General features: G+C 53.4%; 1 protein-coding gene across 1 annotated transcript; it reads right to left on the bottom strand.

The window, feature by feature from the left end:
- Window positions 1–1561: 1561 nt before the first annotated feature.
- Window positions 1562–15941, bottom strand: MMP28 (matrix metallopeptidase 28). Its single transcript, XM_058037478.1, has 8 exons — window positions 15921–15941; window positions 10959–11038; window positions 9481–9626; window positions 6447–6668; window positions 5018–5263; window positions 4462–4611; window positions 3874–4041; window positions 1562–1972 (listed from the first exon to the last, which is right to left on the bottom strand). The coding sequence occupies exons 1-8, from the start codon at window positions 15939–15941 to the stop codon at window positions 1578–1580; spliced, it is 1428 nt and encodes a 475-aa protein (XP_057893461.1). The 3' UTR covers window positions 1562–1577.
- Window positions 15942–26904: the final 10963 nt, after the last annotated feature.

The following is a 26904-nucleotide window of genomic DNA, read 5'->3' as shown; positions in this document are numbered from 1 at the left end:
GGCCACGTCACCTGATTGTCATTCAGTTCCTATGGAAATGTGAGTTTCTCTGGAAATGAGGAAAGTCCCCTGAGGTTTTGGGCAGATGAAGCCCCTGTGTGTGTGTCTGCACATGAAGGGCTCAGCACAAGTGTGATGGAGAATGGGAGGAGTGCTGGCTCCCCATCCTGCCAAACCCACAGCTCAGCTGGCACTGGGTACCACTGAAACCCCTTGCCCTGCTTAGAGCAAGCCCTGCTCTGCAGAGAAAGTCTAGAAATGGCAAAGATGAGGGAAAGAGGAATCCCTGAAGCTGCTGGCATCAGGAGAGCACCCTGGTGTGTCACCCAGCACAGCAGCCTGGCAGCACAGCAGGACCAGAGCAGGGCTGGGCTCTGAGCTCCGGCAGAACCACTGCACAAATGGCTTCAATAAATCAATTAATAAAGCTGAGGCCTGTCTTGCCCAGCAGCAAAGCCTCAGAATCCCAGCCCTGGGAAGCTGAGCTCCATCCCCAGCCCTGGGACACTTTGGGCCCTTTGCAAACTGGTGACTCTGCCCAGGAGCCAGAGGCGTTTCCAGGTGGGGAGCCTGCCTTGGGGAAGGAATGAGGAATGTGCAGCCACACTGTCCCTGCAGCCTGCATGCACAGACACGTCCCTCTGTCCTGCTCACCTCTCCTCTTCCCCTCCTCCCACAGCCATTTGTCACCCCTGTTCACCCGGGTGGGGCCCAGGGAGTCAGAAATTCCCTGATCCTGTGTCCCTGATAGTGGGAAAATGACAGATATCAACAAGTATCAACAAATATATCAAAAACTATCACCAAACCCCAGTCCTGGATTGAAAAACGTGTGTAACAATATCCTGAAAGTGAACAGAAATGGGTGTGTTTGCAGTCTCCATGGCTGATACATTTTTTTCTTGTGGTCTGTTATAAAAAATACAAAGCCTGCAGGCCAGCTGACTGTGGCACATCCTGAAGGTGAACAGAAATGTGCTTGCAGTCTCCATGGCTGATACTTTTTTTTTGGTGCTCTGTTATAAAAAAAATACAGTCCCAAAGCCTGCAGGCCACCTGGCCATGGCACATCTGGCTGTGGCACACATCCTGAAAATAAACAGAAATGGCTGTGTTTGCAGTCTCCATGGCTGATACATTTTTCTGTTGTCTTTTAAAAGAAAGAATACAGTCCCAAAGCCTGCAGGCCACCTGGCCATGGAACACCTGCAAGTGGCACACATCCTGAAAGTGAAGAGAAATGTGTTTGCAGTCTCCATGGCTGATACTTCTTTTCTGTGGTCTGTTATAAAAATCATTGTCCCAAAGCCTGCAGGCCACACGCTTGTGGCACATCTGGCTGTGGCACATCTGGCTATGGGCACATCTGGCTATGGCACACCTGGCTATGGGCACATCTGGCTGTGGCACATCTGGCCGTGGCACACCTGGCTCTGTCCCAGCTCCATCCCAGCTCTGCTGGGTCACTGCTGCACCATCCCACAGCAGCACCCATGGGCAGCCAGTCCCTGCCCAACCATCAGACAGGAACCAGAGTCACACCCAGAGGATCCAGGCGACGTCCAGACCCCCTTTCCTCAGAACAGCACCTGCTCACTGTTGGCATCCCAGCAGCCCATCCAGGCCAGCTGCGTGGCCCATTTGCCGGTGGCCACCACCTGCAGCTTGTCCTGGTCGAATTTCCAGAACTGATCGTCCCTGAAGAAGTAGAGGGCGCGGTCGCGGTGGGCGAGGGCGCCGGCGGTGCCCGGGGGCAGCCCTGCCCAGTCCCGCAGGCTCCGGGGGTAGTAGGGCTCCACGGCCATGGGATCCTCGCCCAGCACGAAGTACTTGGGCCCCTTGAAGACCACGAGGCGCCGGAGCTGCTGGAAGTAGAGCGCGGTGTCCGGGTGCCGGGGCAGCCCCAGGGCGCTGCATTTGCGGGGGAATCCCGCGTCCAGCTGGGAGCCAGCGTAGCGCCAGCACCGGCCACCTGCGGGACAGGAGGGTCAGAGCACAGCCCAGAGGGGACCCTGCCAGCCTGAGCTCCAGATGTGGTCAGACTCGGCCAAAGGACCGGCCTTGTGGTGGTCAGGGACATCCATGCCGCTGGTGAGCGCTGCAGGGCTGCCCCAAGGAGCAGGCAGGGGGGAATGTCACAGATATCTTTTATGGAAAATCCTTTCCTTAGGGTTTTTCCTCCTGAGAGGCCTCAGGAACGAAATGTAAACATTGATTATCTGCCGCTGTGGGATGCAACAGGTGCATCTGTGATTGGTCTCATGTGGTTGTTTCTAATTAGTGGCCAATCACAGTCAGCTGTCCCGACTGTCTCAGTCAGTCACAAGCCTTTGTCATCATTCCTTCTTTTTCTATTCTGAGTTAGCCTTCTGATGGAATCATTTCTCCTATTCTTTTAGTACCGTTTTAATATAATATATATCATAAAATAATCAATCAAGCCTTCTGAAACATGGAGTCTCTTCCCTCATCCTCAGACCCCTGTGAACACGGTCACAGGGGAAACTGAGGCACGGCAGCTCAGGGGTTTGAAGGCATGGAAAGGGACCACAGGGACAGAGCAAGGCCACCTCCATGCTGCTTCTGCCAAGCCTCCCCCCTGGCCCTGCACAGCGAATGGGACAGACAGAAACAGATCCAGCTGGGGCTGGGGCACCCAAACCCAGCCCTGCAGTGGGAATTGTGACGGGGACTGGCGGCTTGGCTGTCCCCACAGCACCCTGTCCCCACAACAGGGCAGACAAAAGCCCCTTTCTGCTCACAAGGCACAGCCCTGGGGAGGACAGAGGGAGCAGCAGGGCTGGGGAGGCAGAGGGGCTTTGGCTCTCACTCAGCTGCAGCACAAAGCCCCTTTTCTGAGCAGCCAGGGACTGCTTCCCATTAAAGCTGGGGCTGACCCTGGCAGCCAGGCTGCCTGGTTTGACCTTCCTCTCCCCATCTGGCTGCTGGGCAGCTCATGGATGGCATCCCAGCTGCTGGGACAGCTCAGGGATGGTATCCCAGCTCCCAGGACAGCTCAGGGATGGTATCCCAGCTGCTGGGGCAGCGCATGGATGGAATTCCAGCTGCTGAGGCAATTTAGGAATGGTATCCTAGCTCCCAGGTCAGTTTAGGGATGATATCCCAGCTCCCAGGGCAGTTTAGGGATGGTGTCCCAGCTCCTGGGGCAGCTCATGGATGATATCCCAGCTCCCAGGGCAGTTTTGGGATGATATCCCAGCCCCCAGGGTAGTTTAGGGATGGTATCCCAGCTGCTAGGGCAGTTCATGGATGGTATCCCAGCTCCTGGGGCAGTTTAGGGATGGTATTCCAGCTCCCAGGACAGCTCACGGATGGTGTCCCAGCTCCCAGGACAGCTCACGGATGACATCCCAGCCCCCAGGGCAGTTTAGGGATGGTGTCCCAGCTGCTGGGGCAGCTCATGGATGATATCCCAGCCCCCAGGGCAGTTTAGGGATGGTGTCCCAGCTGCTGGGGCAGCTCAGCCCCAGGCACAGCCCAGGGATCCACATGCCCCATGAAACCCCCACGCACTCCCCTGCAATTCCTGTTTTGGGGAGCAGTTTCTCCCCAGCCCCCCCACACTGCACCTGGATTTGCTTTGACACACCAGTGAGTGCTCTCCTGATGGGGAAACTGAGGCACGAGGCGGTGCTGTGGCCGCCAGGGCTCACCCATGACAGGAACACCCAGCCCAGGGCGCAGCAACGCCCCAGCTCACACAAACAAGAACTGTGTGTGACCCCAGCCAAAGCTGGGCCTCCACCCTGCCGGCAGGAGCAGCAGCAGCCCCGAGGGGAGCCCCCTGTGCCCTCACCCACCTTTGAAGAAGTAGAACTTGCCCCGAGGGGAACCCCCTGTGCCCTCACCCACCTTTGAAGAAGTAGAACTTGCCCGTGCTCTGGGACCAGGCGCAGGCGTCGATGCCGCCGGGGAGGCCGGGCCAGCGCGGCTGCAGAGCCTGGGGCTCGCTGGCATTGCCACTGCCTGACACCACCCAGTAGTGGCTGCCCTTGAAGATGTAGAGGTTGTGATCCCCGTCTGCGAGGCAGAGGGAGAAATGTTATTAAACCATCCTCCTCTGCCACCCAGATCCCCTCTCCTCCCCGTGTTTTGGGGTTTGGATGCTTCCTCCTGCCCTTGCACCTTCCAGAATCCATTTATTTTCTCCCCTCCAGGCATGAAAGGATAAATGCTGGCCACAGCTCAAGGCTTATCTTGCACAGCTGAGCTCCTGCAGTGCTTAATCCTTGCCATGGCCCAAGTTTGGGGGTGTTTTCCCTGTTTCTGGCACATCGCTGTGCCCTCAATGTGCACTGCTTCACTGTGCATCAGTGACACCACCAGTGCCCGGAGCTGTGGCCAGTCAAACCCAGCTTTCCCTCCCCTGGGAGCTGCAGCAGCACTGGGACAAGGGGTGGGGTGCAGGTTTTGGAGGGGGTCACGCTGGCCAGCACCCACCAGAGGTTATGGCATCGAAGAAGGAGTGGCAGTAATAGGTGCTGAGGCTCCTCTGCTGCCGGTCCCTGCTGTAAAGGTCCGAGTTCCAGTCCTGGAAGTGAGTGAAGACCTTTCCTGGGAGCTGGATGGCCGAGCCCTTGGAGGGCTTTCCTGGGATGGAACAAGGGGTGATGAGTCCGGAGAAGGGGTGGAAAAACAACTTTTCCCAAAGCACAGGGCTGGGACTCTCAAGACCCCTTGTCCCAATGTCTGGTTCTTATTCCATGATAGTGACAAAAATCCCTTGGCACCCCAAAAAACATGCACCAGCAGACAAGTGGGCAGCAAACCCAACCTCCCCTGCTCTGGAGGCCCTGGCACCTGTCCCAGCTCTGCATTTCCCTCCCAGCCACCACAGGAATGGAGCCCATGTGACTGCAGTCCTCTCCCCTTTCAGGGACTTGCTCCCATTTGTGCTGCTCACTCCTCACCCCAGAGAACAACCCTGGAGGAACCCAGAGAACCCCAGAGAACAACCCTGGAGGAACCCAGGGATGCTCAGAGAAGCCAGGCTCACCGTACAAACTCTGGATGGCCAAGATGTCATCCCAGCTGAGGACAAAATCCTTGCTGAGCTTCTTGTAGTAGGGTGACATGAGGGCGCTCTTGACGGGCGAGTGCTGCAGCCCCAGCGTGTGCCCCACCTCGTGGGCCACCACGATGAACAGGTTCCTGCCCTTGCCACTGTGCAGGGACCAGCGCTCAGCGCTGTCAAAGTGAGCTTCTCCTCGCCGGGGCAGGAAGGCGTGGGCCAGGGCACCGCCTGGGGACACGAGAGCCGGCGGGGACCGTAATGTCACCATGGCGTTTCATGGAAAATCACTTTGTTAGGATTTTTTGTCCTCCTGAGAAGCTGAGAGGCCTCAGGAATGAAATGTAAACATTGATTATCTGCTGCTGTGGAGTGCAACAGGTGGATCTTTGGTTGGTCTCATGTTGGTTGTTTTTAATTAATGGCCAATCACAGTCCAGCTGTCTCGGAGTCTCTGGTCAGTCACAAGATTTTATTATCATTCCTTTCTATTCCTTTCAAGCCTTCTGATGAAATCCTTTCTATTATTTTAGTATACTTTTAATATATCATTTTCTTTTAATATAATATGTGACAGTGTTCACAGGGGTCCGAGGATGAGGGAAGAGACGAGGATCTGACTCCATGTTTCAGAAGGCTTGATTTAATATTTTATTATATATATTATATTAAAACTATACTAAAATAACAGAAGAAAGGATTTCATCAGAAGGCTAGCTAAGAATAGAAAAAGAAGGAATGATAACAAAGGCTTGTGGCTCGGAGTCTCTGCCATTAATTAGAAACAACCAACATGGGCCAATCACAGATGCACCTGTTACATTCCACAGCAGCAGATAATCATTGTTTACATTTTGTTCCTGAGGCCTCTCAGCTTCTCAGGACAAAAAAATCCTAGCAAAAGGATTTTTCATAAAAGACGTCTGCGACAATAATATATATCATAAAATAATAAATCAGCCTTCTGAAACATGAAGTCAAGATTCTTGTCTCTTCTCATGTCGGGGTTGCCTGCAAATTCCCACAACTGGTGACCCCAAGTCAAGAAAACTCCACATTGGGTGAGCCCTGAGCGAGGAACATTGCCACAACATGCAGATTTGGTTTGCCCAAATGTGAGTCAGTTTTAGGTGTTTTTGGAGGAGCCCAGGTTTGAAGGGCTCTGTGGGGCTCCTTGAGGAACATCTCAGCCACCTTGCAGGCAGACCTCAGTTGAGGAGTTGGGAGGGGAGAGCCCAAATCAGACAGCAAATCAGACCCCAAATCAGACAGCAAATCAGATCCTATATCAGACAGCAAACAGTACAAACTGGGCTGGAGACACTGCAGAGCCTCCACCACCCCCAGCCCTCCTCCCTTTGGGGGCAGACCCCACGTTCCAAAGAGCAGCTTACGAGGGGGAAGCGACCAGCACCTGGCCCGTCGAAGGCGTTGTTGAGTCCATCGTTGTGGTCGCCGTGGAAGAAGGTGAGGCGGATGTCGGCAGGACCATCCTGCGCCTCCCAGAAGAGCAGGGAGGACACGTTGCTCCAGAGCTGGAAGGCGGCGCGCACGGCCAGGCGCACGCCGTGCTGCGGCAGGTACGGCGGCCGGTTCACCACGCGGTACGTCAGCTGCCGCTTCGGCCACCGCCCTCCTGTGTGGGGACAAGGCCACCCCGGTGGCAGGGAGAAAGGGTGAGCAGGGCTCCATCTGTCCCGCATTGGTTCCTTAAAAGGGGGCTAGGGTTTGGGTGTGTTGGTGCCAGGGGTTTTGGGGATGTTTGTGCTGGGGGTTTGGGTGTGTTGGTGCTGAAGGTTTGGGGATGTTTGAGGGGTTGGTGCTGGGGGTTTGGGTGTGTTGATGCTGGTGTTTGGGTGTGTTGGTGCTGAGGGTTTGGGTATGTTTGTGCTGGGGGTTTGGGTGTGTTGGTGCTGGGAGGTTGGGGATGTTGGTGCCAGGGTTTGGGTATGTTTGAGGGGTTGGTGCTGGGGGTTTGGGTATGTTTGTGCCAGGATTTGGGTGTGTTGGTGCTGGGGGTTTGGGTATGTTTGTGCTGGGGGTTTGGGTGTGTTTGTCATGAAAGTTTGGGTATGTTTGTACCAGGGATTTGAGGATGTTGGTGCTGAGGGTTTGGGGATGTTTGTGCTGGGGTTTGGGTGTGTTTGTGCTGAGGGTTTGGGTGTGTTGGTGCTGGGGGTTTGGGGATGTTTGTGCTGGGGGTTTGGGGATGTTGGTGCCAGGGTTTGGGTATGTTTAGGGGGTTGGTGCTGGGGTTTGGCTGTGTTGGTGCTGGGGTTTTGGGTATGTTTGTGCTGGGGGTTTGGGGATGTTTGTGCCAGGGTTTGGGTGTGTTGGTCCCAGGGCTTTGAGTATGTTGGTGCTGGGAGGTTGGGGATGTTGGTGCCAGGGGTTTGGGTATGTTTGAGGGGTTGGTGCTGAGGGTTTGGGTGTGTTGATGCTGGGGTTTGGGTGTGTTTGTGCTGGGGTTTGGGGTGTGTTGGTGCTGGGGGTTTGGGGATGTTTGTGCTGAGGGTATTTTTGTGTTGATGCTGAAGGTTTAAGTATGTTGGTGCTGGGGGTTTGGGTTTGTTTGTGCCAGGGTTTGAGTGTGTTGGTGCCAGGGGTTTGGCTATGTTTGTGCTGAGGGTTTGGGTATATTTGTGCTGGGGGTTTGGGTGTGTTTGTCATGAAGGTTTGGGTATGTTTGTACCAGGGATTTGAGGATGTTGGTGCTGAGGGTTTGGGTATTTTTGTGCCAGGGTTTGGGTATGTTTGTGCTGGGATTTGGGTATGTTGGTGGAAGGGTTTGGGTATGTTGGTGCTGGGGTTTGGGTGTGTTTGTGCAAAGGTTTGGGTGTGTTTGTCTCAGGGTTTGGGTGTGTTTGTGCAAAGGTTTGGGTGTGTTTGTGCCGGGGTTTGGGTGTGTTGGTGCTGGGAGTTTGGGTATGTCTGTGCCAGGGTTTGGGTATGTTTGTGCTGGGGTTTGGGACCCCAGAGCCCTGGGATTACATTTATCTGGAGGCACCTGGGAGCAGGAACAAAGCCGTGGGGCCCTGGGGGGATGTGGGTGCCAGAGCTGGTGCTGAGGCGTGGGAGTGGGGACAGGCTCCAGCTTCTGCCTCTGCTCCAGATGTGCAGGAAAACAGGGGGAACACAGCTGGCAGCAGACAGCCTGACATGGCACAGAGCCTTTTCTAAAAGCAGCCCTAAAACAAAGCCTGGCATCCCATCCTTTTCTCCACAGGGGCAGAGCATCCACCACCAGAGGAGGATGGCAAGGCTGGCTTAGCAGGGATGGCTCTTGGGAAGAGGAGAGCTTGGCTTTGCCCCGTGCTGGGCTCTGGCTGTGCCCCAAACCAGCAGGATGAGGGGCACAGGGGAGATCCTGCTGGGACAGGGGGGATAACACAGCACTGAGCTGGCTCAGCTGCCAGGGGTTCCTGCTCCAAGCAGGATAAACAGCACAAAGCCATCCCCAGCCTCCCTCCAGCCCTGCAGGCACCCCCTGTTCCCATCCAGCCCTTGGGTACAGATGTGGTGCTGTCCCATCCCCGCTCCCTGTGGCATCAGATCACCAGAGCAACAACCACACTGAGCCCTTTCCTGCCCTGTCCTTGAGCCACTGGGCATGTCTGGCCACCCACCCACTTTTGTGATGCCCAGAAAGGAGCCCCATGAGCCACAGGGCACTGGCTGCTCCTGTTTGCCCACCTCCTGCTCTATGCCCTTCCTGCTCTGCTCACTGCCCACGTGTCCTGGGCACGGGATGGCTCCTGCAAGAGACACATGCTGGGGCTTTGGGAGGAAATCCAGAGGCTGGAGATGGATGGCAGGGCTCTCCTGGGGCAGTGCACGGCCAGCCCTGCCAGATGCACGCACAGCCTGACACGGCACAGAGCCTGTTCTTAATCTCCCTTTTGTTTTTCCCATGTCCTGAGCACAGCTGGCCCTCTCGCTCTCTAGGAGTCCAGTTACTCATCTGCAAGCCCAAAGAGAGCTCACAAGGGACGAGAGGCCCAGCCCTGGACACACAGAAGGATGCTTAGAGCTAAACCCCTTAACATGGGTGGAATGACTCTCAGGTCAGGCAGCCAAGTGTCCCTAATACGCATTACAAGTCCCAAAGGTCTGCAAAACCTGGAGATAACTTCACCGTGTGCCAGCTCCTGCTCTCCAGATCATGCCAGCACAGCCCAGTGTGGGGCCGTGGCGACCTGAGTGCTCTCTGGGAAATCTCCTGGCTCCCACAGCAGCAGTAAAACCACCCCAAGAGAGCTGAATTCCCCAAAACTGGGAGTCGAATCTCTGATCACTGCTTTAAAAACAACCTCCAAGCGAGTCCTGGGCTGGGTGCTGTGCCCGTGGGGCTGCACCTCCCACCCACAGCAGCTTCCCCACGAGTCCAGGACGGCAGATCCGAGCAGCCCGGACCCCAAACCCCCCCCCCGGAGCCCCCCGGTGCTCACCGTGCTGTGCCGAGCGCCGGCGGCGCCGGGCGGGGGCAGCGCGGCCGTGCCCGTCATCCGTGCCACACCTGGGCAGGGCCATCTGATGGAGGGTGGGGGCATCCAGCACCCCGCTGGCAGGGAGGTGGGTCACACGCTGGAAATCCCTGCAGGAGGAAGGGGGGTGTCAGCAGCCACATCCAGACCCGCTGTGGTGGGGTTTGGGGGTGTTCGTGCCAAGGATTGGGGGGATGTTTGTGCTGGGGGTTTGGGGATGTTTGTGACAAGGGTTTGGGGATGTTTGTGCTGGGAGTTTGGGTATGTTGGTGCTGAGGGTTTGGGGATGTTGGTGCCAGGGGTTTGGGTGTGTTTGTGCCAGGTTTTTTGGATGTGTTTGTGCTGGGGATTTGGGTGTGTTGGTGCTGGAGTTTGGGTGTGTTTGTGCCAGGTTTGGGTGTGTTGGTGCTGGGGGTTTGGGTGTGTTGGTGCTGGGGCATTGGGTATGTTTGTGCTGGAGTTTGGGTATGTTTGTACCAGGGATTTGAGGATGTTGGTGCTGAGGGTTTGGGTATTTTTGTGCCAGGGTTTTGGGTATGTTTGTGCTGGGATTTGGGTATGTTGGTGGAAGGGTTTGGGTATGTTGGTGCTGGGAGTTTAGGTATGTTTCTGCCAGGGGTTCGGGGATGTTTGTGCTGGGGGTTTGGGCGTGTTTGTGCTGGGGTTTGGATATGTTCGTGCCAGGGATTTGGAGGTGTTTGTACCAGGTTTTTTGGATGTGTTGGTGCTGGGGGTTTGGGTGTGTTGGTGCTGGGGTTTGAGGATGTTGGTGCCAGGGGTCTGGGTGTGTTTCTGCTGGGGTTTGGGTGTGTTTGTGCTGGGGGTTTGACCCAAGCCAGGATTTTCACCCCACAAGCTTCACACCCCAGCATCGGAACTTCACCCAGCTGGTAAAACAAGAAGGATTTGGCTCTGCAAGCACACTGACCTGTAAGTCACCTCATAGCAGGGCAGAGAAGCCTAAAAATGGAGCCTAAAAATGCCTTTTCCCATTTTTAACCCCAGTTATTTGCCTTTCACATTTAACTTTGCATTTGGCTTTGCACAAGGTCAAGCCCAGGAAGCTCCCAGAGGTGATGTCCTTAGGAGAAGCCCAGGCAGGAGCTGGCAGCTCTCCCCCTCTGACATCTCCCAGCCCTCCCCAAGCTCGGCCTCCCACAGATTTTATCACAGGCGAGCTCCGGGCCATAAAAGGCGAATAAAGCAGCAAGAGCTGGGTGCCAGCAGCCAGCACCAGCTGGGGAACCAGGCATGGACCCGCCTCTCCAAAAAACACTGGCTGTGCACTGTGAGACACAGAGCCTCCAGCTGCAAAAAAGGCCCCTCTGGCTATAAAAAAACCCCTCGGGGTGTTGGCAGCATCCCTGCAGATGGAGGCTGGAGGGCAGTGTTGGATGAAAGGCTCCGAGATTGGAGGGCAGTGTTGGATGAAAGGCTCCTACCTCAGCGCCTTGCTGAACTCGGCTGGGCTGTGTGTGCCGGCCCCCTGCTCCCTGAAATAGCCATATTTCTCCAGGAAGAGCTGCAAGAAAAAATGGGAAAGGTGCAGCTCAGAGCACGTGCTGGTTTGGGAAGATGGGGAAAGGAGATAAAGTGGCAAAGAGTGCTGCAAACCCAAACTGCCTGCTTGTTTTGCTTTGCGTTGGTTTGTTTGTCAGGAGAAGCCACGCCAGGCTTTACCATCCAGCCTGGACTTGCCATTCCCCAGCCACACTGGGATATCCCCACTTTTACAAGGGAACCAGGAGCAAAACCCATCAGCAGCTCAGGATGGGCAGCAGGGATGGAGGAACATCCTGGGGATGGGGTGGCTTGGAGCCCTCTGAGAGTATCTGGAGAGGAGAAGGGATCTCATCCTTTTCCCCTGTGCTTGTATTTGCATAAAGTTCTCCTCCAGAAGCACAAAATCACCAGTTACAGGGTGAATCACCAGTGGTGACACCAGTGCAGGTAAATGTGTGTGGCTCCCTGGAGTAGCTGTATTTCTCAGGAAGAGCTGCAAGAAAAAATGGGAAAGGTGCAGCTCAGAGCACGTGTTGGCTTGGGAAGGAGGGGGAAAGGAGTTGAGGTGCCAAACAGCGCTGCAAACCCTAAATACCCGCTTGTTTTGCTCCTGGGAGCTCTGCACCTCAAGCAATCATGCCCATACACGTTCCTGTGTGTCTCCTCCCCATCATTTCATTTGGCTCTCGGGGTTTTTGGCCACGATGGAGGCATAGGAGGAAATACAGAGATCAAAATCCTCTGCTGCCATCCCATCCGCAGCCAGAGGCCACCAAACCCTCAGCTCTGATCGCCCCGGCTCCAGGCAGGGATCCAAACAAAGCCAGAATGGCCACGAGTAGGGCAGGGTGAGCCGGGGTCAGGCTCAGCATCCCCATCCCCACCAGGATGTGCTGCTGCAAAGTGGGGATGCTCAGGGTGCAATTTGCTTTGCCAAACCATTCTTCTCCTTATCGGCCGCCGACACGGACGGAGATTGCCTCTCTGAACTCGCTCCAGCGCTTAAATTGTATGTTAAAGAAAATAAACGGCTCGGGCTGCTTTTGGAGGAGTCAATAGCCGGGGTCACACGGGAATGCTCCACGCCCGCCGCCAGGGATGTCTGCGGGACACAAACAAGCTGCCCAGCATCCTGTTAGTGCAGCAGAGCCCAGTTACAGCAAGGAATAATAATCAGGATAAAAAGTGAAAGTGGCGGATTCCCCTCGCAGCATCCCAAAGGAGACGTGGGCTGAGAACCGGGAATGCCAGGGATGGCCTGGATAGCCCGGCTGGGGCCCTCGGGGTGTTTTTAAAGCTGTTTCCCTTCCAGTTCATCTCGGGGCTGGGAAAGGGAAGGGGTTGGAGTGGTGATCTCCTCTCAGTGCTGCTCCTGACTGTGGTTAGGAGCACAGCTCTCCTTTGATTCCCTGCAGAGGAGGCAGCAGCTCCTCCAGGGCCCTGTCACCAGGCAGGGAGCAGGAATGCTCTGTGGATGTGGCAGCCCCGAGCTGTGCCACGGCCTCTCCCTCTCCTCCTCCTGCCCAAACCTCCTGCTTGCCATGAACAGTCACCCTCATGTCATCCCCAAACACGTCACTGCACAGCCACGTGTGCTCTGCAGCGCTCATCTCCTCCAGTTCCATCTCCTCCAGTTCCATCTCCTCCAGTTCCATCTCCTCCATTTCATCTCCTCCATTCCATCTCCTCCATTCCATCTCCTCCAGTTCCACCTCCTCCAGTTCCATCTCCTCCAGTTCCATCTCCTCCATGTTATCTCCTCCCATTCCATCTCCTCCATTTCATCTCCTCCAGTTCATCTCCTCCAGTTCCATCTCCTCCAGTTCCATCTCCTCCATGTTATCTCCTCCCATTCCATCTCCTCCATTTCATCTCCTCCAGTTCCATCTCCTCCAGTTCCATCTCCTCCATTTCATCTCCTCCATTCCATCTCCTCCATTCCATCTCCTCCATTTCATCTCCTCCATTCCATCTCCTCCATTCCATCTCCTCCATTTCATCTCCTCCATTTCATCTCCTCCAGTTCCATCTCCTCCATTTCATCTCCTCCAGTTCATCTCCTCCAGTTCCACCTCCTCCAGTTCCATCTCCTCCATTCCATCTCCTCCATTCCATCTCCTCCAGTTCCATCTCCTCCATTTCATCTCCTCCATTTCATCTCCTCCATTTCATCTCCTCCATTTCATCTCCTCCAGTTCCACCTCCTCCAGTTCCATCTCCTCCATGTTATCTCCTCCCATTCCATCTCCTCCATTTCATCTCCTCCATTTTATCTCCTCCCATTCCATCTCCTCCATTTCATCTCCTCCAGTTCATCTCCTCCAGTTCCATCTCCTCCATTTCATCTCCTCCAGCTCCACCTCCTCCAGTTCCATCTCCTCCATTTCATCTCCTCCAGTTCCATCTCCTCCATTCCATCTCCTCCAGTTCCATCTCCTCCATTTCATCTCCTCCATTTCATCTCCTCCATTTCATCTCCTCCATTTCATCTCCTCCAGTTCCATCTCCTCCAGTTCCATCTCCTCCATTTCATCTCCTCCAGTTCCATCTCCTCCTTTACACCCCCTCTACCTGGAGCATCCCCCTCTGGCAGAGCCCCAGCACACATTCCTGCCTGGACATGCTCTTTACCCAGCCCCACACAAAGAATTTGGCTGTTTTTCCCACCAAAGCTGCCTTGTCTCAGCTGGAAGCACCAGCAGCTCGTCCCAGCAGTGCCAGGCTGCAGCAGGAGGAGCCTGAGCATGGCCAGGATCACCCAGACACCTCACAGTGGGTCAGGGTAAATCAGGAAAGTGCCACACTGGGAGGAAGAGCTGTCACAGACATCTTTTATGGAAAATCCTTTCCTTAGGATTTTTCCTCCTGAGAAGCTGGGAGGCCTCAAGAACAAAATGTAAACAATGATTATCTGCTGCTGTGGAATGCAACAGGTGCATCTGGGATTGGGCCCATGTTGGATGTTTCTAATTAATGGCAGAGACTCCGAGCCACAAGCCTTTGTTATCATTCCTTCTTTTTCTATTCTTAGCTAGCCTTCTGATGAAACCTTTTCTCCTATTCTTTTAGTACAGTTTTAATGTAATATATATAATAAAATAATAAATCAAGCCTTCTGAAACATGGAGTCACATCCTCATCTCTTCCCTCACCCAAGAACCCCTGTGAACAGGGTCACAGAGAGCAGTGACTTGTTTGTCAGGAGATGCCACAACAGCTCTGCCCAGGCTTCACCATCCAGCCTGGACTTGCCATTGACCAGTTACACTGGAATATTCCCACTTTTACAGGAGGAAAAACCCATCAGCAGCTCAGGATGGGCAGCAGGGATGGAGGAACATCCTGGGGATTGGGGTGGCTTGGAGCCCTCTGAGAGTATCTGGAGAGGGGAAGGGATCTCATCCTTTCCCCTGTGCTTGTATTTGCATAAAGTTCTCCTCCAGAAGCACAAAAATCACCAGTTACAGGGTGAATCACCAGTTACAGGGTGCAGATGCCAGAGGTGACATCAGCGCAGATAAATGTGGGCTGAACACCTGGATGGGAAGTCCTGGCTCTCATAGCACAGGCTGAACCTTGTCTAACACAATTCTGCATTCACTCAGCACAACCTGAAGCTCTTTCCTCGCCTGTAACCCAACATAATCCCACCATTAAAGCATGAAAATGGTTTTTCCTCACCATGATCTCACGGAGGCTTGAAACCCCATCTGGACACGTCAGGGTGCACAGTGAATAAAGCAACCCTGTCCCAGCAGCTGCTCTTGAGCAGCACCAGAAGGCACAGAGGCCACTGCTGGCTTTATCACTCCTGCCCAGAGCTCCCTGAGCTTTGCAAGCCCAAGCAAAGCAGCATTTTCTCTGTGGTTTCTGGCCCGTGCCACATTGAGGTTCTCACACACAGGCACCAACTCTCCGGCTGCAAAACCATCAGGAGAAATTCTATTGTGTTTTCTAGACACATCTGCTGTCAGCTAAGGGTGATGGTGGTCCTGGAAACACAGAGCTGCAGGAGAGGGATGTGCTGATCGCTATCAGGTATTTATCCAAAACAGAGCATACAAATCCAGGGAGTTTTTGGCATCCAGAGGAACCCAAGAGCCCCTTGCCACAGCGTCCTGTGCCCAAACCAGTGCTGAAGGCTCCCAGTGTCACAGACATCCTTTATGAAAAATCCTTTCCTCAGGATTTTTCCTCCTGAGAAGCTGAGAGGCCTCAGGAACAAAATGTAAACATTGATTATCTGCTGCTGTGGAATGCAACAGGTGCATCTGTGATTGGTCTCATGTGGGTTGTTTCTAATTAATGGCCAATCACAGTCAGCTGGCTCGGTCTCTCTGAGCCACAAACCTTTGTTATCATTCCTTTCTATTCTATTCTGATGAAACCTTTTCTTCTATGACTTTAGTATAGTTTTAATATAATATATATCATAAAATAATCAATCAAGCCTTCTGAAACACGGAGTCAGATCCTCGTCTCTTCCCTCATCCTTGTGAACACTGTCACATCCCCCAGCCCTGCACAGCCCCCCAGAGCCCAGCCAGGCTGCAATCTGGCCCCAGCCCATCCAAACCTCTCCAGAGGCTGCAATGCAAAGTCTGCCCATGCTGGGAACACCCCCTCCCTCCTGCCCCAGACGGGGAAATGCTCTTTTCCACACAATGGGAAAAGAAAAACAGCAGGAAACCAAGAAAAGCATTAACACGAAATATGCCCAGCTCCCTCTCTGCACTAGGGAGGGAAAGGAGCAGAGGTCTGGCTGCTTGGGAGCCAGGGATGGAGCAGAGAACCTCTGGGGACAGCGGGAGGAGCTGGGGACACAGAGGGGCCCTGCTCTGAGGCGGAGCCTGTCAGAACCCTGGAAATCATCTCTGCCTTGGCCAAAGGCAAGGAAACACCTTGCCCTCCACCACAGGCATCCCGGGTGGAAGAGAGCCAGTAGCAAACACAACGAACCCTGACTGGAAGCCGGGAGAAGGAGAGCGCCGAGACAGCAGGATCGGCTCCTCCCCTGCAGCTGCGGCTCCTTTCCACCCCCTGAGAACCCGAGAAGCCTCACACAGCTCCTGCTGACCGTGCTGCCCCTGCTCTGCCGGGCACCATCCCCATCCCTCCCCTCCATCCCCGGCAGGGCAGGGAGGGGATCCCACCCTGCCAAATGCCAGGCCAAGAAATGCTGATAATATATCGTGATTAAGAAATAGTCGGCTTCTGGTTGTGATGGAGTGGGTTGTAACATCTGCATTGTCTCACTCTTCTCATGAGACTGAGAATAAATAGAATTTAAAAAAATAGAATATAGAATAAAATAGAATAAAGAATAAATAAAATTTTTAAAACGCCTCTCAGTAGTTCCATCTCTGGGTCAGAAAAGGGTTTAATCTGACACAGGTGTTTTGTGACATGGTTACAGGCAGTGCCACTACACTCTGCACCTTTAAAGTCTTTTGTTTGAAACCAGGTGGATCCTAAACCCTGGTTCCAGCATCCCCAGGCTCATCCCACACCATCTCACGGCCAAAATGGGCACAGAGCTCCTGCTTTTCAGCCTCAGTTTCCCCTAGCACACACACACACACCAGCAGAGCTGGCTCCGGGCGTGTTTTGGCGTGGTCACAGAGGGAGCAGCGGCTCCTCCTGCCCACGGGCTCCCTGCTGCCTCCAGGAGATGGCACAGCAATTAAAAACGCTCATTTGCTGCCGCTCAGCCCTGCAAAGCCTCAGGCAGAGCCCCCGCGCCGCCTTTGTTTAAGTGTGTGTGTAAGTATCTCTATAAATATTGCATCTATGGACACACGAGAAGGGGCATTAGCGAGCACAGAGCCTGGCTGGGCTCCCGATGGGAAGGCAGGGAAATCTCAGCTGATACCCTGCACTGGGGATGGGCAGGGAAACCTCAGCTGATTCCCTGCACTGGATATGGAGCGTGTGGAAAGCCCCAAGCATCCCATCCCATCCCATCCCATCCCATCCCATCCCATCCCATCCCATCCCATCCCATCCCATCCCATCCCATCCCAGGCTGCTGGGATTCCCCTGTTGTGCCCTGGAGGAACCTCCTGCCCTGCCCACCACTCCTAAAATCTACTTTTTAGCAGCAAATAATCCACTTGCCACTAAAGATGTGGAGTTGGGATCTTCTAAACTCCATTTATTTTAACTCTCAATCTTGTAAAGGTGAGAAGCAGCAAGCCTGGCCTAGCTAAAACCCCTCCTGGTTTCACTGATTGGAAAGAGACTTGGAGCAACTTGGTCTGGTGGAAAGTGTGGCAGGGGTGGAATGAGAGGAGATTTAAGGTCCTTCCAACCCAAACCTGGCAGCTCTGCCCAAGCACCCCACACCTGATGGGCTGCTGCACCAGAACTGCTGAATGTGACCCAAAACTCGTGGGGAAACCAGGGAAGAACACCTGGCTTGGCCAAACCTTCCCCTGTGAATACCAGAGGGGCTGACAAACCAGTTTGGTCACACAGCTTGGCTGTGCTGTGGTGTCTGAGGGGGGAAAGGAAAAGGGGAAAGGGAAAGGGAAAGGGGGAAGGAAAAGGGGAAAGGAAATGGGGAAAGGGAAAGGAAAGGGGGAAGGAAATGGGGAGAGAAAAGGGGAAGGGAAGGGAAGGGAAGGGAAGGGAAGGGAAGGGAAGGGAAGGGAAGGGAAGGGAAGGGAAGGGAAGGGAAGGGAAGGGAAGGGAAGGGAAGGGAAGGGAAGGGAAGGGAAGGGAAGGGAAGGAAAAAGGAAAGGAAAGGAAAAAGGAAAGGAAAAAGGAAAGGAAAGGAAAGGAAAGGAAAGGAAAGGAAAGGAAAGGAAAGGAAAGGAAAGGAAAGGAAAGGAAAGGAAAGGAAAGGAAAGGAAAGGAAAGGAAAGGAAAGGAAAGGAAAGGAAAGGAAAGGAAAGGAAAGGAAAAAGGAAAGGAAAGGAGAAAGGAAAGGAAAGGAGAAAGGAAAGGAAAGGAGAAAGGAAGGGGGAAAGGAAAGGAAAGAGGGGAAAGGAAAGGGGAAAGGGGAAAGGAAAGGGGAAAGGAAAAGAAAAAGAAAGGAAAAGGAAAAGAAAAGAAAGGAAGCCGGAGTAGGGGGAGGCCCCGGCCCCTGCCCGGCGGGCGAGGTTTGCCCGAACAAGCGGGGATTGTTTTGGGGCAGCAGCGGGAAGAAAGGCGGAGCTGTTGGTGCTGCCTTCGGTGACTCACGGCGTGGAAATCACACCGGGGATGCCCGGGGCACCCGGGGCCGCTCCGCACACCCGCACCGGCGGCTCCGGGACCCGCGATCGGGGGTGCAGAGCCCGGCCATGCCTCAGAGGGGGAATTCCTCCTCCTCTCCTCATCAGAGGGGGAATTCCTCCTCCTCTCCACCTCTCCCTCCATCGTGCTCAGGCTGCACAGCAGTAATTTTTTACACGAAGGAGGATTTCTCCTCCTTGTTTCAGAAGGAAGATGTGGGATGCCCTGTGCCCCACAGGGTCTGTGCGGTGCCAGGAGCCTCCCTGCACCCAGCTGTGCTCAGCATCCTTCATCCCAACAGCATCCTGCTCCTAAAGCAGCTCAGAGATGCTGGAGCATCTCCCAGCCCAAAATCTGAGAAATCTGAGACCTTGGTTTGATAAGGGGAAGAATATCAAATATATCAAAATGTATCTGGAAGCATCCAGATACTGCAAGATGGGAAGGAGAAGGGCAGGACAGGGGTGAAAAAATTGGAAAAAAAAAAAAAAAAAGACAATTATTCAATCTGTTAGCCCAGCTCTCTGTTCCCATTCAGTTTTTATCAAAATGCTCCTCAGTTTTTATGTCACCTGGAGCTTCTCACACTAATCTCTGCAGGGATTTCACTGTCCTTTGTCCAGCCCCTCACTCCCACCATGGGCTAGGATCTCACATGCCCCCGGTGTTTTACACAATTCCCTCGGGATCAGGGAATTTTGGGCATTTCCACCTCCCAGCTGCTGTCTGAGCACAGCCCAGCCAGACCCAGCTCTGCCAAACAATGTGCTCTTACACTGGGCCCTCTCTTATCTGTGGATGATAAGATGATTTCACATACAAATGTTTCAAATTAAATTTTCGAATTTTCCTTATAATTTTTTTTTTTTTTTTTTTTTGGTTTGGGGTTTTGTTTTTTTTTTTTTTGGGGGGGGGGTTTGATTTTTTTTTTAACTGCAATTGGTACAGATGCAGTGAAAACATGGAAACCAGCCAGGAAAAGCACACAACTGGACATTTGACAGTCTTATACATCTAAGTTTACACAACATATTGTTGCTAACTGTGGCTTTTTAAAAAGAATTAACAAAAAAAAAAAAAAAAAAAAAAAAAAAGCCAAGCTTTAGAAGCAAAGCCTGGAAGTGCTCTGAAAGCCACAAATCACCAGAACTATTTGATGTTATGTGAGAATTTCAGCTTCCTCCTGAAAGAAAATTAACTGCTCAGTTTATTTAGGCAAGTTCCACACCCCATTCTCTGCATTTCCATTGTGTGTGTGTTGTCCCCAAGCCCCTGGGCAGCCCAGCACATCCCCCTGGGGAAACTGAGGCAGGGAGACAGGAAAGTGCCTTGCCCAGAACTCTCTCAGGAGGGATCTGCCACAATCCTGGGATCTGCTCTGAAACTTCAAGGGAAAAGAGCTCAGAAGTCACCAATGAGGGGTGGAAAGGCAGTTTGGGTTGTTAAACCAGTTTTTCACAATCAGTTGGTTTCCTTTTAAAGTGAATTTTAAATTATTGGTTTCCTGGGCTGAGGTTTGTGCACAGTGGGAAAATCACAGCTATTAATGACCTCTCTGGAGCAGCATCACCCAGCAGAAAGAGCCTGCACATCAGAACAAACCTCTGAGCATTCCTGTGCCCTTTTCCTCTCAGAGCATGGGCTCAAAATCCCAACTAATTCACCAGGACTTGCTGGCTGGGGTTGAAAATTAAGCATTTGTACAAATGTACACTGGATCAAGGCCTAAACAACAAAAAATGCCCAATATGAACCTTTGTTCACCAGCCAGAGCTCATGCCTCGTCCTCCCAAAACAAACAGGAATGGATGGTGGCACGGGGTGACAATGACAGCAGGACAAACAGAGAAATGCAGACAGGTGATGGGAGAGGCAGGCAGGGGAAGGGCTGGGGTTTGCCCCCTCCTGGGGATGAAATGCTGGGAGATGGGGAGGATTGCAGCTGCACATCACCTGTGGGGACACCTGGACAGGGCTGGGAGAGCTGGGGCTGCTCATCCTGGACAGGAGAAGCTCCAGGGACACACAGAGCCCATGCAGAGCCTAAAGGGGCTGGAGAGGGAATTTGGGCAAGGGCAAGGACAGACAGGACAAGGAGGAATGGCTTTGAGCTGAAATGGGGCAGGCTTAGATTAGATTTGGGAAGGATTTCCTCCCTGTGAGGGTGGGCAGGCCCTGGCACAGGGTGCCCAGAGCAGCTGTGGCTGCCCCTGGATCCCTGGAAGTGCCCCAGGCCAGGGCTTGGAGCAACCTGGGCTAGTAGAGGTGTCCCTGCCCATGGCAGGGGTGGAATGGGATGAGTTTTAGGTCCATTCTAACCCAAACCAGTCTGTGACTCTCTGCCACAGCTGCACACAGCACAGGTGGCCACACACCCTGGCATTCCAGCCCCATCCATCTCCAGCTGGCACAGTCACACACCTGTGCCACACACACTGCTGTGCCCAGGGCACAGGGGCTGGCACAGGGGTCAGGAGCTCAGGGACACTCACCTGTGCTGGGGATGGACCTTGGGGACACACTCATACCCATGGCACGGGCACACCAAGGACACAGTGACAACTGGGGCATGGACATATGAGGGACACGGGCACACCAGGGACACAGTGACACCTGGGGCACGGCCACACCTATGACACTGGCACACCAGGGACAGAATGACACCTGGGGCATGGCCACACCTATGACACTGGCACACCAGGGACATGCACACTCAGGGCTAAGACAACCCATGGCACACAGGGATATGCACACACCTATGGCATGGGCACATGGTCACATCTAGAGCGTGGGCACACCTATGGCACAGGCACAGGGACATGGGCACACCTGGGGCATGGACTCAGTGGGGACAGGAACAGCTGGGGCACAGGGATGTGGGCACACCAGGGACACACAGACCAGGGACACGCACACCGGGGGACAGGCACACCAGTGACATGAACACCAGGGACTTGGACACACAGGGACATGCACAGCCAGGGCACGGGGATGTGGACACACTAGGGACAGTCACATCTAGAGCGTGGGCACACCTATGGCACAGGCACAGGGACACGGGCACGCCTGGGGCATGGACTCAGTGGGGACAGGCGCAGTCGGGGCACAGGGACGGGGATGTGGGCACATAAGAGACACACACACCAGGGACACCGCCACACAGGACACACACACCAGGGGACAGGCACACAGGACACACACACCAGGGGACAGGCACACCGGGGACACTCACACCGGGGACGTGAGCACACCGGAGACATGCACACCAGGGACACAGACACCGGGGACACGCACAGCTCTGCCACGACCACACGGGACACGCACACCGGGGACACGGGGACAGGGGCACACCAGAGACACGGACACTAGGAACACGCGCACCCGCGGGGGACGCCCAGCCCGGACGCGCTCCCGCCCTCCCCGGTGCCGGTGCCGGTGCCGGTGCCGGTGCCGGCCGTACCTCCGCCTGCCGCCGCTGAGCCGGGGCCGGTGCGGGCTGAGCGGCCGCCAGCAGCCCCAGCGCCAGGGCCGCCCGCAGCGGCGCTGCCATCCCCGCTCCGCTCCCTCCGCCGCCGCCCCGGCCGCCTCTCCCCGCCCCGGCCCCGGCCCCGGCCCCGGGGGCGGCCCCAGCCCCGGCTCCGGCCGAGGGCCGGGCTCCGCGGCAGCACCGAGCGCAGGGGCTGGCCCTGCTCGGGGGAGCCTCCCGTGCCACCCTCCGGGGGACGAGCCTGTGCCCTGTGCCCCGAGAGCATCCCCTGCCCGTGCGGGTCCCCGTCCGCCAGGTGGGACGCTGGCTCTGCACGGCTGGAAGCTGCGGAAAGAGGAGAAAGCAATTCCAGCTTTTCCTGGCCCTGTGCTCATCCATGGCCCAGCAGCACAGAGGGCTGGGCCAGTGCAGCCCCTCTTCAGGGCTCTGGCAAAATCCACACATCAGAGCAGTGTTCTCTCAGGCTCTATACAATAACCACACGGTCAGGGTTGTGATTTACACCCTCAGGCTTGTGATTTGCACACTCTGGGCTGTGGTTTACACACTCAGTGTTGTGGGTTGCACACTTGAGGTTGTGTGGTTTACACCCTCAGGGTTGTGGGTTACATACTCAGAGTTGTGGGTTGCACACTCAGTGTTGTGTTTTACACACTCAGGGTTATGGTTTACACACTCAGGGTTGTGTAGGTTATGCACTCAGGGTTGTGTGGTTTACACCTTCAGTGTTGTGTGTTACACCCTCAGTGTTGTGGTTTACACACTCAGTGTTGTGTGTTACACACTCAGGGTTGTGGTTTACACACTCAGAGTTGTGGGTTGCACACTCAGGGTTGTGTTTTACACACTCAGGGTTATGGTTTACACACTCAGGGTTGTGTAGGTTATGCACTCAGGGCTGTGTGGTTCACACCCTCAGTGCTGTGTGTTACACACTCAGGGTTGCGGTTTACACACTCTGACTTGTGATTTACCCCCTCAGGATTGTGGGTTACACACTCAGGGTTGTGGGTTACACTCTTTCTGCTTAAATTTCCCTCCCAAGCACAGGACATGGTGGCCCATGGGCAAGGAGGAGTTTGCTGCACCCCTGTCAGTGTCACAGCTCCCCTGCAGCTCACCCAGAGCTGATGATGCTGAGGGTTGCAGCGACAAGTCAACAACTCTGTTTACTCACAGCAGTGTTTTGTTTGACTATTTTGTTTTAATTTGACTAAAGCAAAAGGATGTTTTGATTCTGCTTTGGTTCAAGGGGGAAAAAAATAGGATGTGACTAGTATCTGCTTTTGTTTTCATGCCAGCTTCAACCCCACACCTATTTTAAAGCTCCCAGGCTCCTTCCTCCACTTTTTAATCATGCCAAAACCTGAAGTTACAGAAGCATCTGTTGAGTGCAGCTTGAAGAGAGTTGCAGAGAGCCTGTGACACTTTGCTTTACAGCTGGACAGGGATGCAGGGAGGGGAAGCAGGATTTGAAGGAGAGAAAAAGTGAACCACACAACATGGAAAAATAGGGGAGTCACTAAGCTACAAGATAAAAAACATGGGAGAAATGAAAGTTTTGTGGCTGGGCCGGTAAGAGCTGACTGAGGAGCTGCTGGAGAGCACAGTGGGCAGTTGGCACAGCCTGAGGGGTGGTGTGAGGGGAATACTCAGCCCTGGCAGCAGGGAGAGCCAAGGGATGGCCGCTCCTCACTCAGGTCAGCCTCACGCTTCCTTTCAAAACAAGAGCAGCTCTGTCTGCAAACGCATCCGTGTTTGCGTCGTATCTAGGAAGCAACTGATCCATCTGCTCTTCCACTTAAGAATATGGATGATGAGAAAGTGGCTGGCTGGGCTCCAGCAGGAGCAGGAAACTCCCTCCTCTGCTCATTGTAATGTGGGGAAGCGTCTGGGAGGGCACCTGCAGCCGCCGGAGCCGCCAGCTTTCCGACCGGGCATTTCCCGGGGCTGCTGCTCCGTCCTCAGGGCTTTGGCATTCAGATGGAGGAGAATTCAGCCTTGGGGGTGCCAAATCAGAGTTGTGTGCAGACTTTTGGCTGGGAGTATAAAGATGTTTATGCAGCTGCTGTAATCAGAGTGGTATCAGGAAAACAGAAATATTATCTCTTGGAAAGGTGAACAGATTTCCGGCTTTTACGGTGCTAGGTGAAAGATCAAAAAAAAATGGGGCAAAAAATAAAAGAGTTTAAATCTTTGTAATTTCTACCCCAAAACTGAAAGCTGACAAGTTAAGCCTGTGGCAGAGAAGCAATGAAGTTTCTTAGTGAATGTTTTACTAAGAGCATGATAAATAGATCCCTACAAGGTCTGGTTGCCTAATCATCCCTGATTTCTTGAGATTCTAGAGAAAATCCCTCCTCCCTTGAGTTTAACTCAAAAGATCTCAGTGCACTCACTGAGCTCAATTTCCAAACCCTTTCCTAAAGACACCTCCCAGCTGAGAGATCCAGAGTGTTCCTAATTTAACACCATTTGAATACTGACCTGTGAACATCAGAGAGAACTAAATGCCATTACCACAGGTGTGGGGTCTGCAATGGGGGAGCCTGGTTTGTCCACAGGGGCACACCAAGAGCAGCTGAGCAATGCAGAGAGAAGAGCTGGATCCCTGTCTGAGGTGAGATCCAAGAGTTTATAAACCAAGATTATGAAACAGCTCTTGTGACGTGAGCTTGCTCAGAGCAGCTCTGAGTGTTTATCATAACAGATAAGCAAATAGCAACCCCATTACTCCTCTGGGCCAGCTCCTACCCAAGATGGATGTGATGCACAAGAACCAACCATCAAAAACCTCTAAAGCTCTGCACTGAGAACAGGTTCAAGTTGTTCCCTTTCATCCTCCTGAGAACAGCCATTCCTCAGATGTTTGCTGCTGTACAGCAGCAGGATGGCTCAGTGTGTGCAGTGCCAGGCAATGCCCAAAATCCTCATCCTGCTGCTGGAAAGGGGCCAGAGCCAGGACTTTGGATCCTGCCAGGTCAGACAGGCACAGTCATTGCTTTCCCTCCCAGCCCCAGCCTGCAGGAGTCAAATTCTTTACCAAGGCATGAGCAGCTTAATGTTCCTTGGGCTGTCACAAGAGTGAAGCTTTCCTGCCCAGACACTGTTGTCTGGGTACTTCATTCGTGCACAGTAAATTCTCACAGGTCAAAGACTTTCCTGTGTCCTTAAAATGTGTTAGAAATTCTGTTTTGCCAGTATCCTGTCTCAAACAGAGCCAAGAACAGACACTTACCACAAGGATGTTAAAGAAAAAATGCGAAGTCTGCACAGACTTCCCTTGGCTTTACCGTTTGTGTGTGGAGTTCCTGGAAGTCAATGAGGTCAAGAAGCTGCATCCAGCTGATGAGGCCTCCCACAAACACACCAATTTGCTGGAGCACTTTGAATCTCACTGCTATTTGCTTGGCTAACAGCCAAACCTATGCATCTCTTTCCAGGATCAGGGTGGCACCTGAGTTCCAGCAAACATCATCACCTTGGTATGAAAAGTGGAGTTTAAGGCAGTTTTCAGTGCATTCTGACAGCTGTATTTTATTACAGCAGCTTTACAAGCAACTGCTACAGCAGCATCAGCAATATCATCTACTGGGACATCATCACAGGGCTCTGTTACCCTGGAAATGGGAATTATCAGTTCTAGATTAGGCAAAGCAGCACTGCCTGCATCCTGGCCTCAAAGCCCTGGAGACCTGAGAGATTGGCTTCAGTCACTGCCCCCATATCTCTCTTTAGGACTGTGGTATTTGAGCAACTTAAAAGTTGCATTTCTTCTCAGGGTGAGGTGGGTTTGGCTGCAGAGGCCCAGCATGGAAACTATTTGTCTGCCTCTGAAAATGTTTAGCTGTTATTTTATAGAGGAGTGGCAGTTCAGCTCTCTGAGGATCACGTGCCACTCCTGCACTGGCATCCCTCTTGATGTCCTTGTTGAGCTTGGCAAGTGCTGGACCTGTTTTTATAAATAAACCACCAGCATTCCATACAGGACTGATTTCCAAAATGAAACTCTTGCCACGAAAAAAATTGTATTATTGGAAGATGGAGCACAAATAGAGATACAGAGCAGAGTAGAACTACTCCCAGCTATGCTGAGAACAACCCAAACTGCTCCTTTCTGCTGAGATAGATTCTCCTGGTTTTCCACCTCCTACAGGACAGATCTACTGTCCTATCCCTCCTTAATCTGGAATTTTAATATAGGAAGTCCTAACAAATCCTCACACAGTACTGGGAAGAACCACAATTAATTCAATCCTTAATATTTTAGAAGTTTTTACTTTCCTTTTAACCTCAATTAAAGCTTGTCCTGACAAACTTTAGGCAGCTGTGGAGAAAACCTGCAGGGCCAAAGGACTTGGCAGAAGCAGTTGGAGGGCAATGACATAGCTAAACCATCAGCTGGGTTTATATTCTTCACAGCACATCTTCCCAGGCCTCTCTGAACTAACTTAACTCTCACTGCACCAAAGGCAAGTAAAACAATCCATCAAGCCAGTAAATCTGTCCTACTGATTTTCTGAAAGACCAAGCAGCTGCTGAAGATGCTTAAAACCACACAAGAACTCAAGTGGTTTTGCCCCAGTGCAGAACAGAACATAAATAAGAAGTGCTCAGCAGCATTGCCAGGCTGGAAAAGCTGAGAAGATGGTGACAGCTCCAGTTTTGTGGCTCATTTGAAGACTCATCTACTGGGTAATCCTGGGCAGTGACTGAAGAGGAAAGTGCTCTTAGCCTGGGGGACAAGCAGGGTTGGAAGCTGAGCTGGCATTAAAGGCAGCTAGAACTGCTGCTCCCAATGCTGTTAGAACCAAGTCTTTCTCCAGGAGGGGAAAAGGCAGAGCCCCAGCAGGGAACTGCAGGGAGCAGAGGGTGATGCTGCACCAGCCCTGGGTTCTGCTCAGCTCAGCCATTCCCAGTTGTGTGCTCTCCTCTGAGGGCACACAGCACCCTCAGGAGCTGTGTGTGCAGTGCAAGGTGTGAGCTCTGCGGGGAACAAAGCTCAGCAGAGACACTGAGGCTGCTCTCAGTGCCTGATCCCTGCTTTCCTTCCATCCCATCCAGCTGGCACCACTCCTGATCTGCCAGCAGAACAGTGGGCAAGAGCACCCTCTAGCCTCTTCCCTCCAAACAGTAACTCCAGCTTCAAACCATCAGCATCCAGCTTTCCTAGGCCAGCA

This window comes from Melospiza georgiana, chromosome 19 (genome assembly GCF_028018845.1).
Source record: "Melospiza georgiana isolate bMelGeo1 chromosome 19, bMelGeo1.pri, whole genome shotgun sequence".
Taxonomy (NCBI): domain Eukaryota; kingdom Metazoa; phylum Chordata; class Aves; order Passeriformes; family Passerellidae; genus Melospiza; species Melospiza georgiana.
Note: the sequence above shows the minus strand (reverse complement) of the source record. Positions and strands in the feature narration are given on the sequence as shown.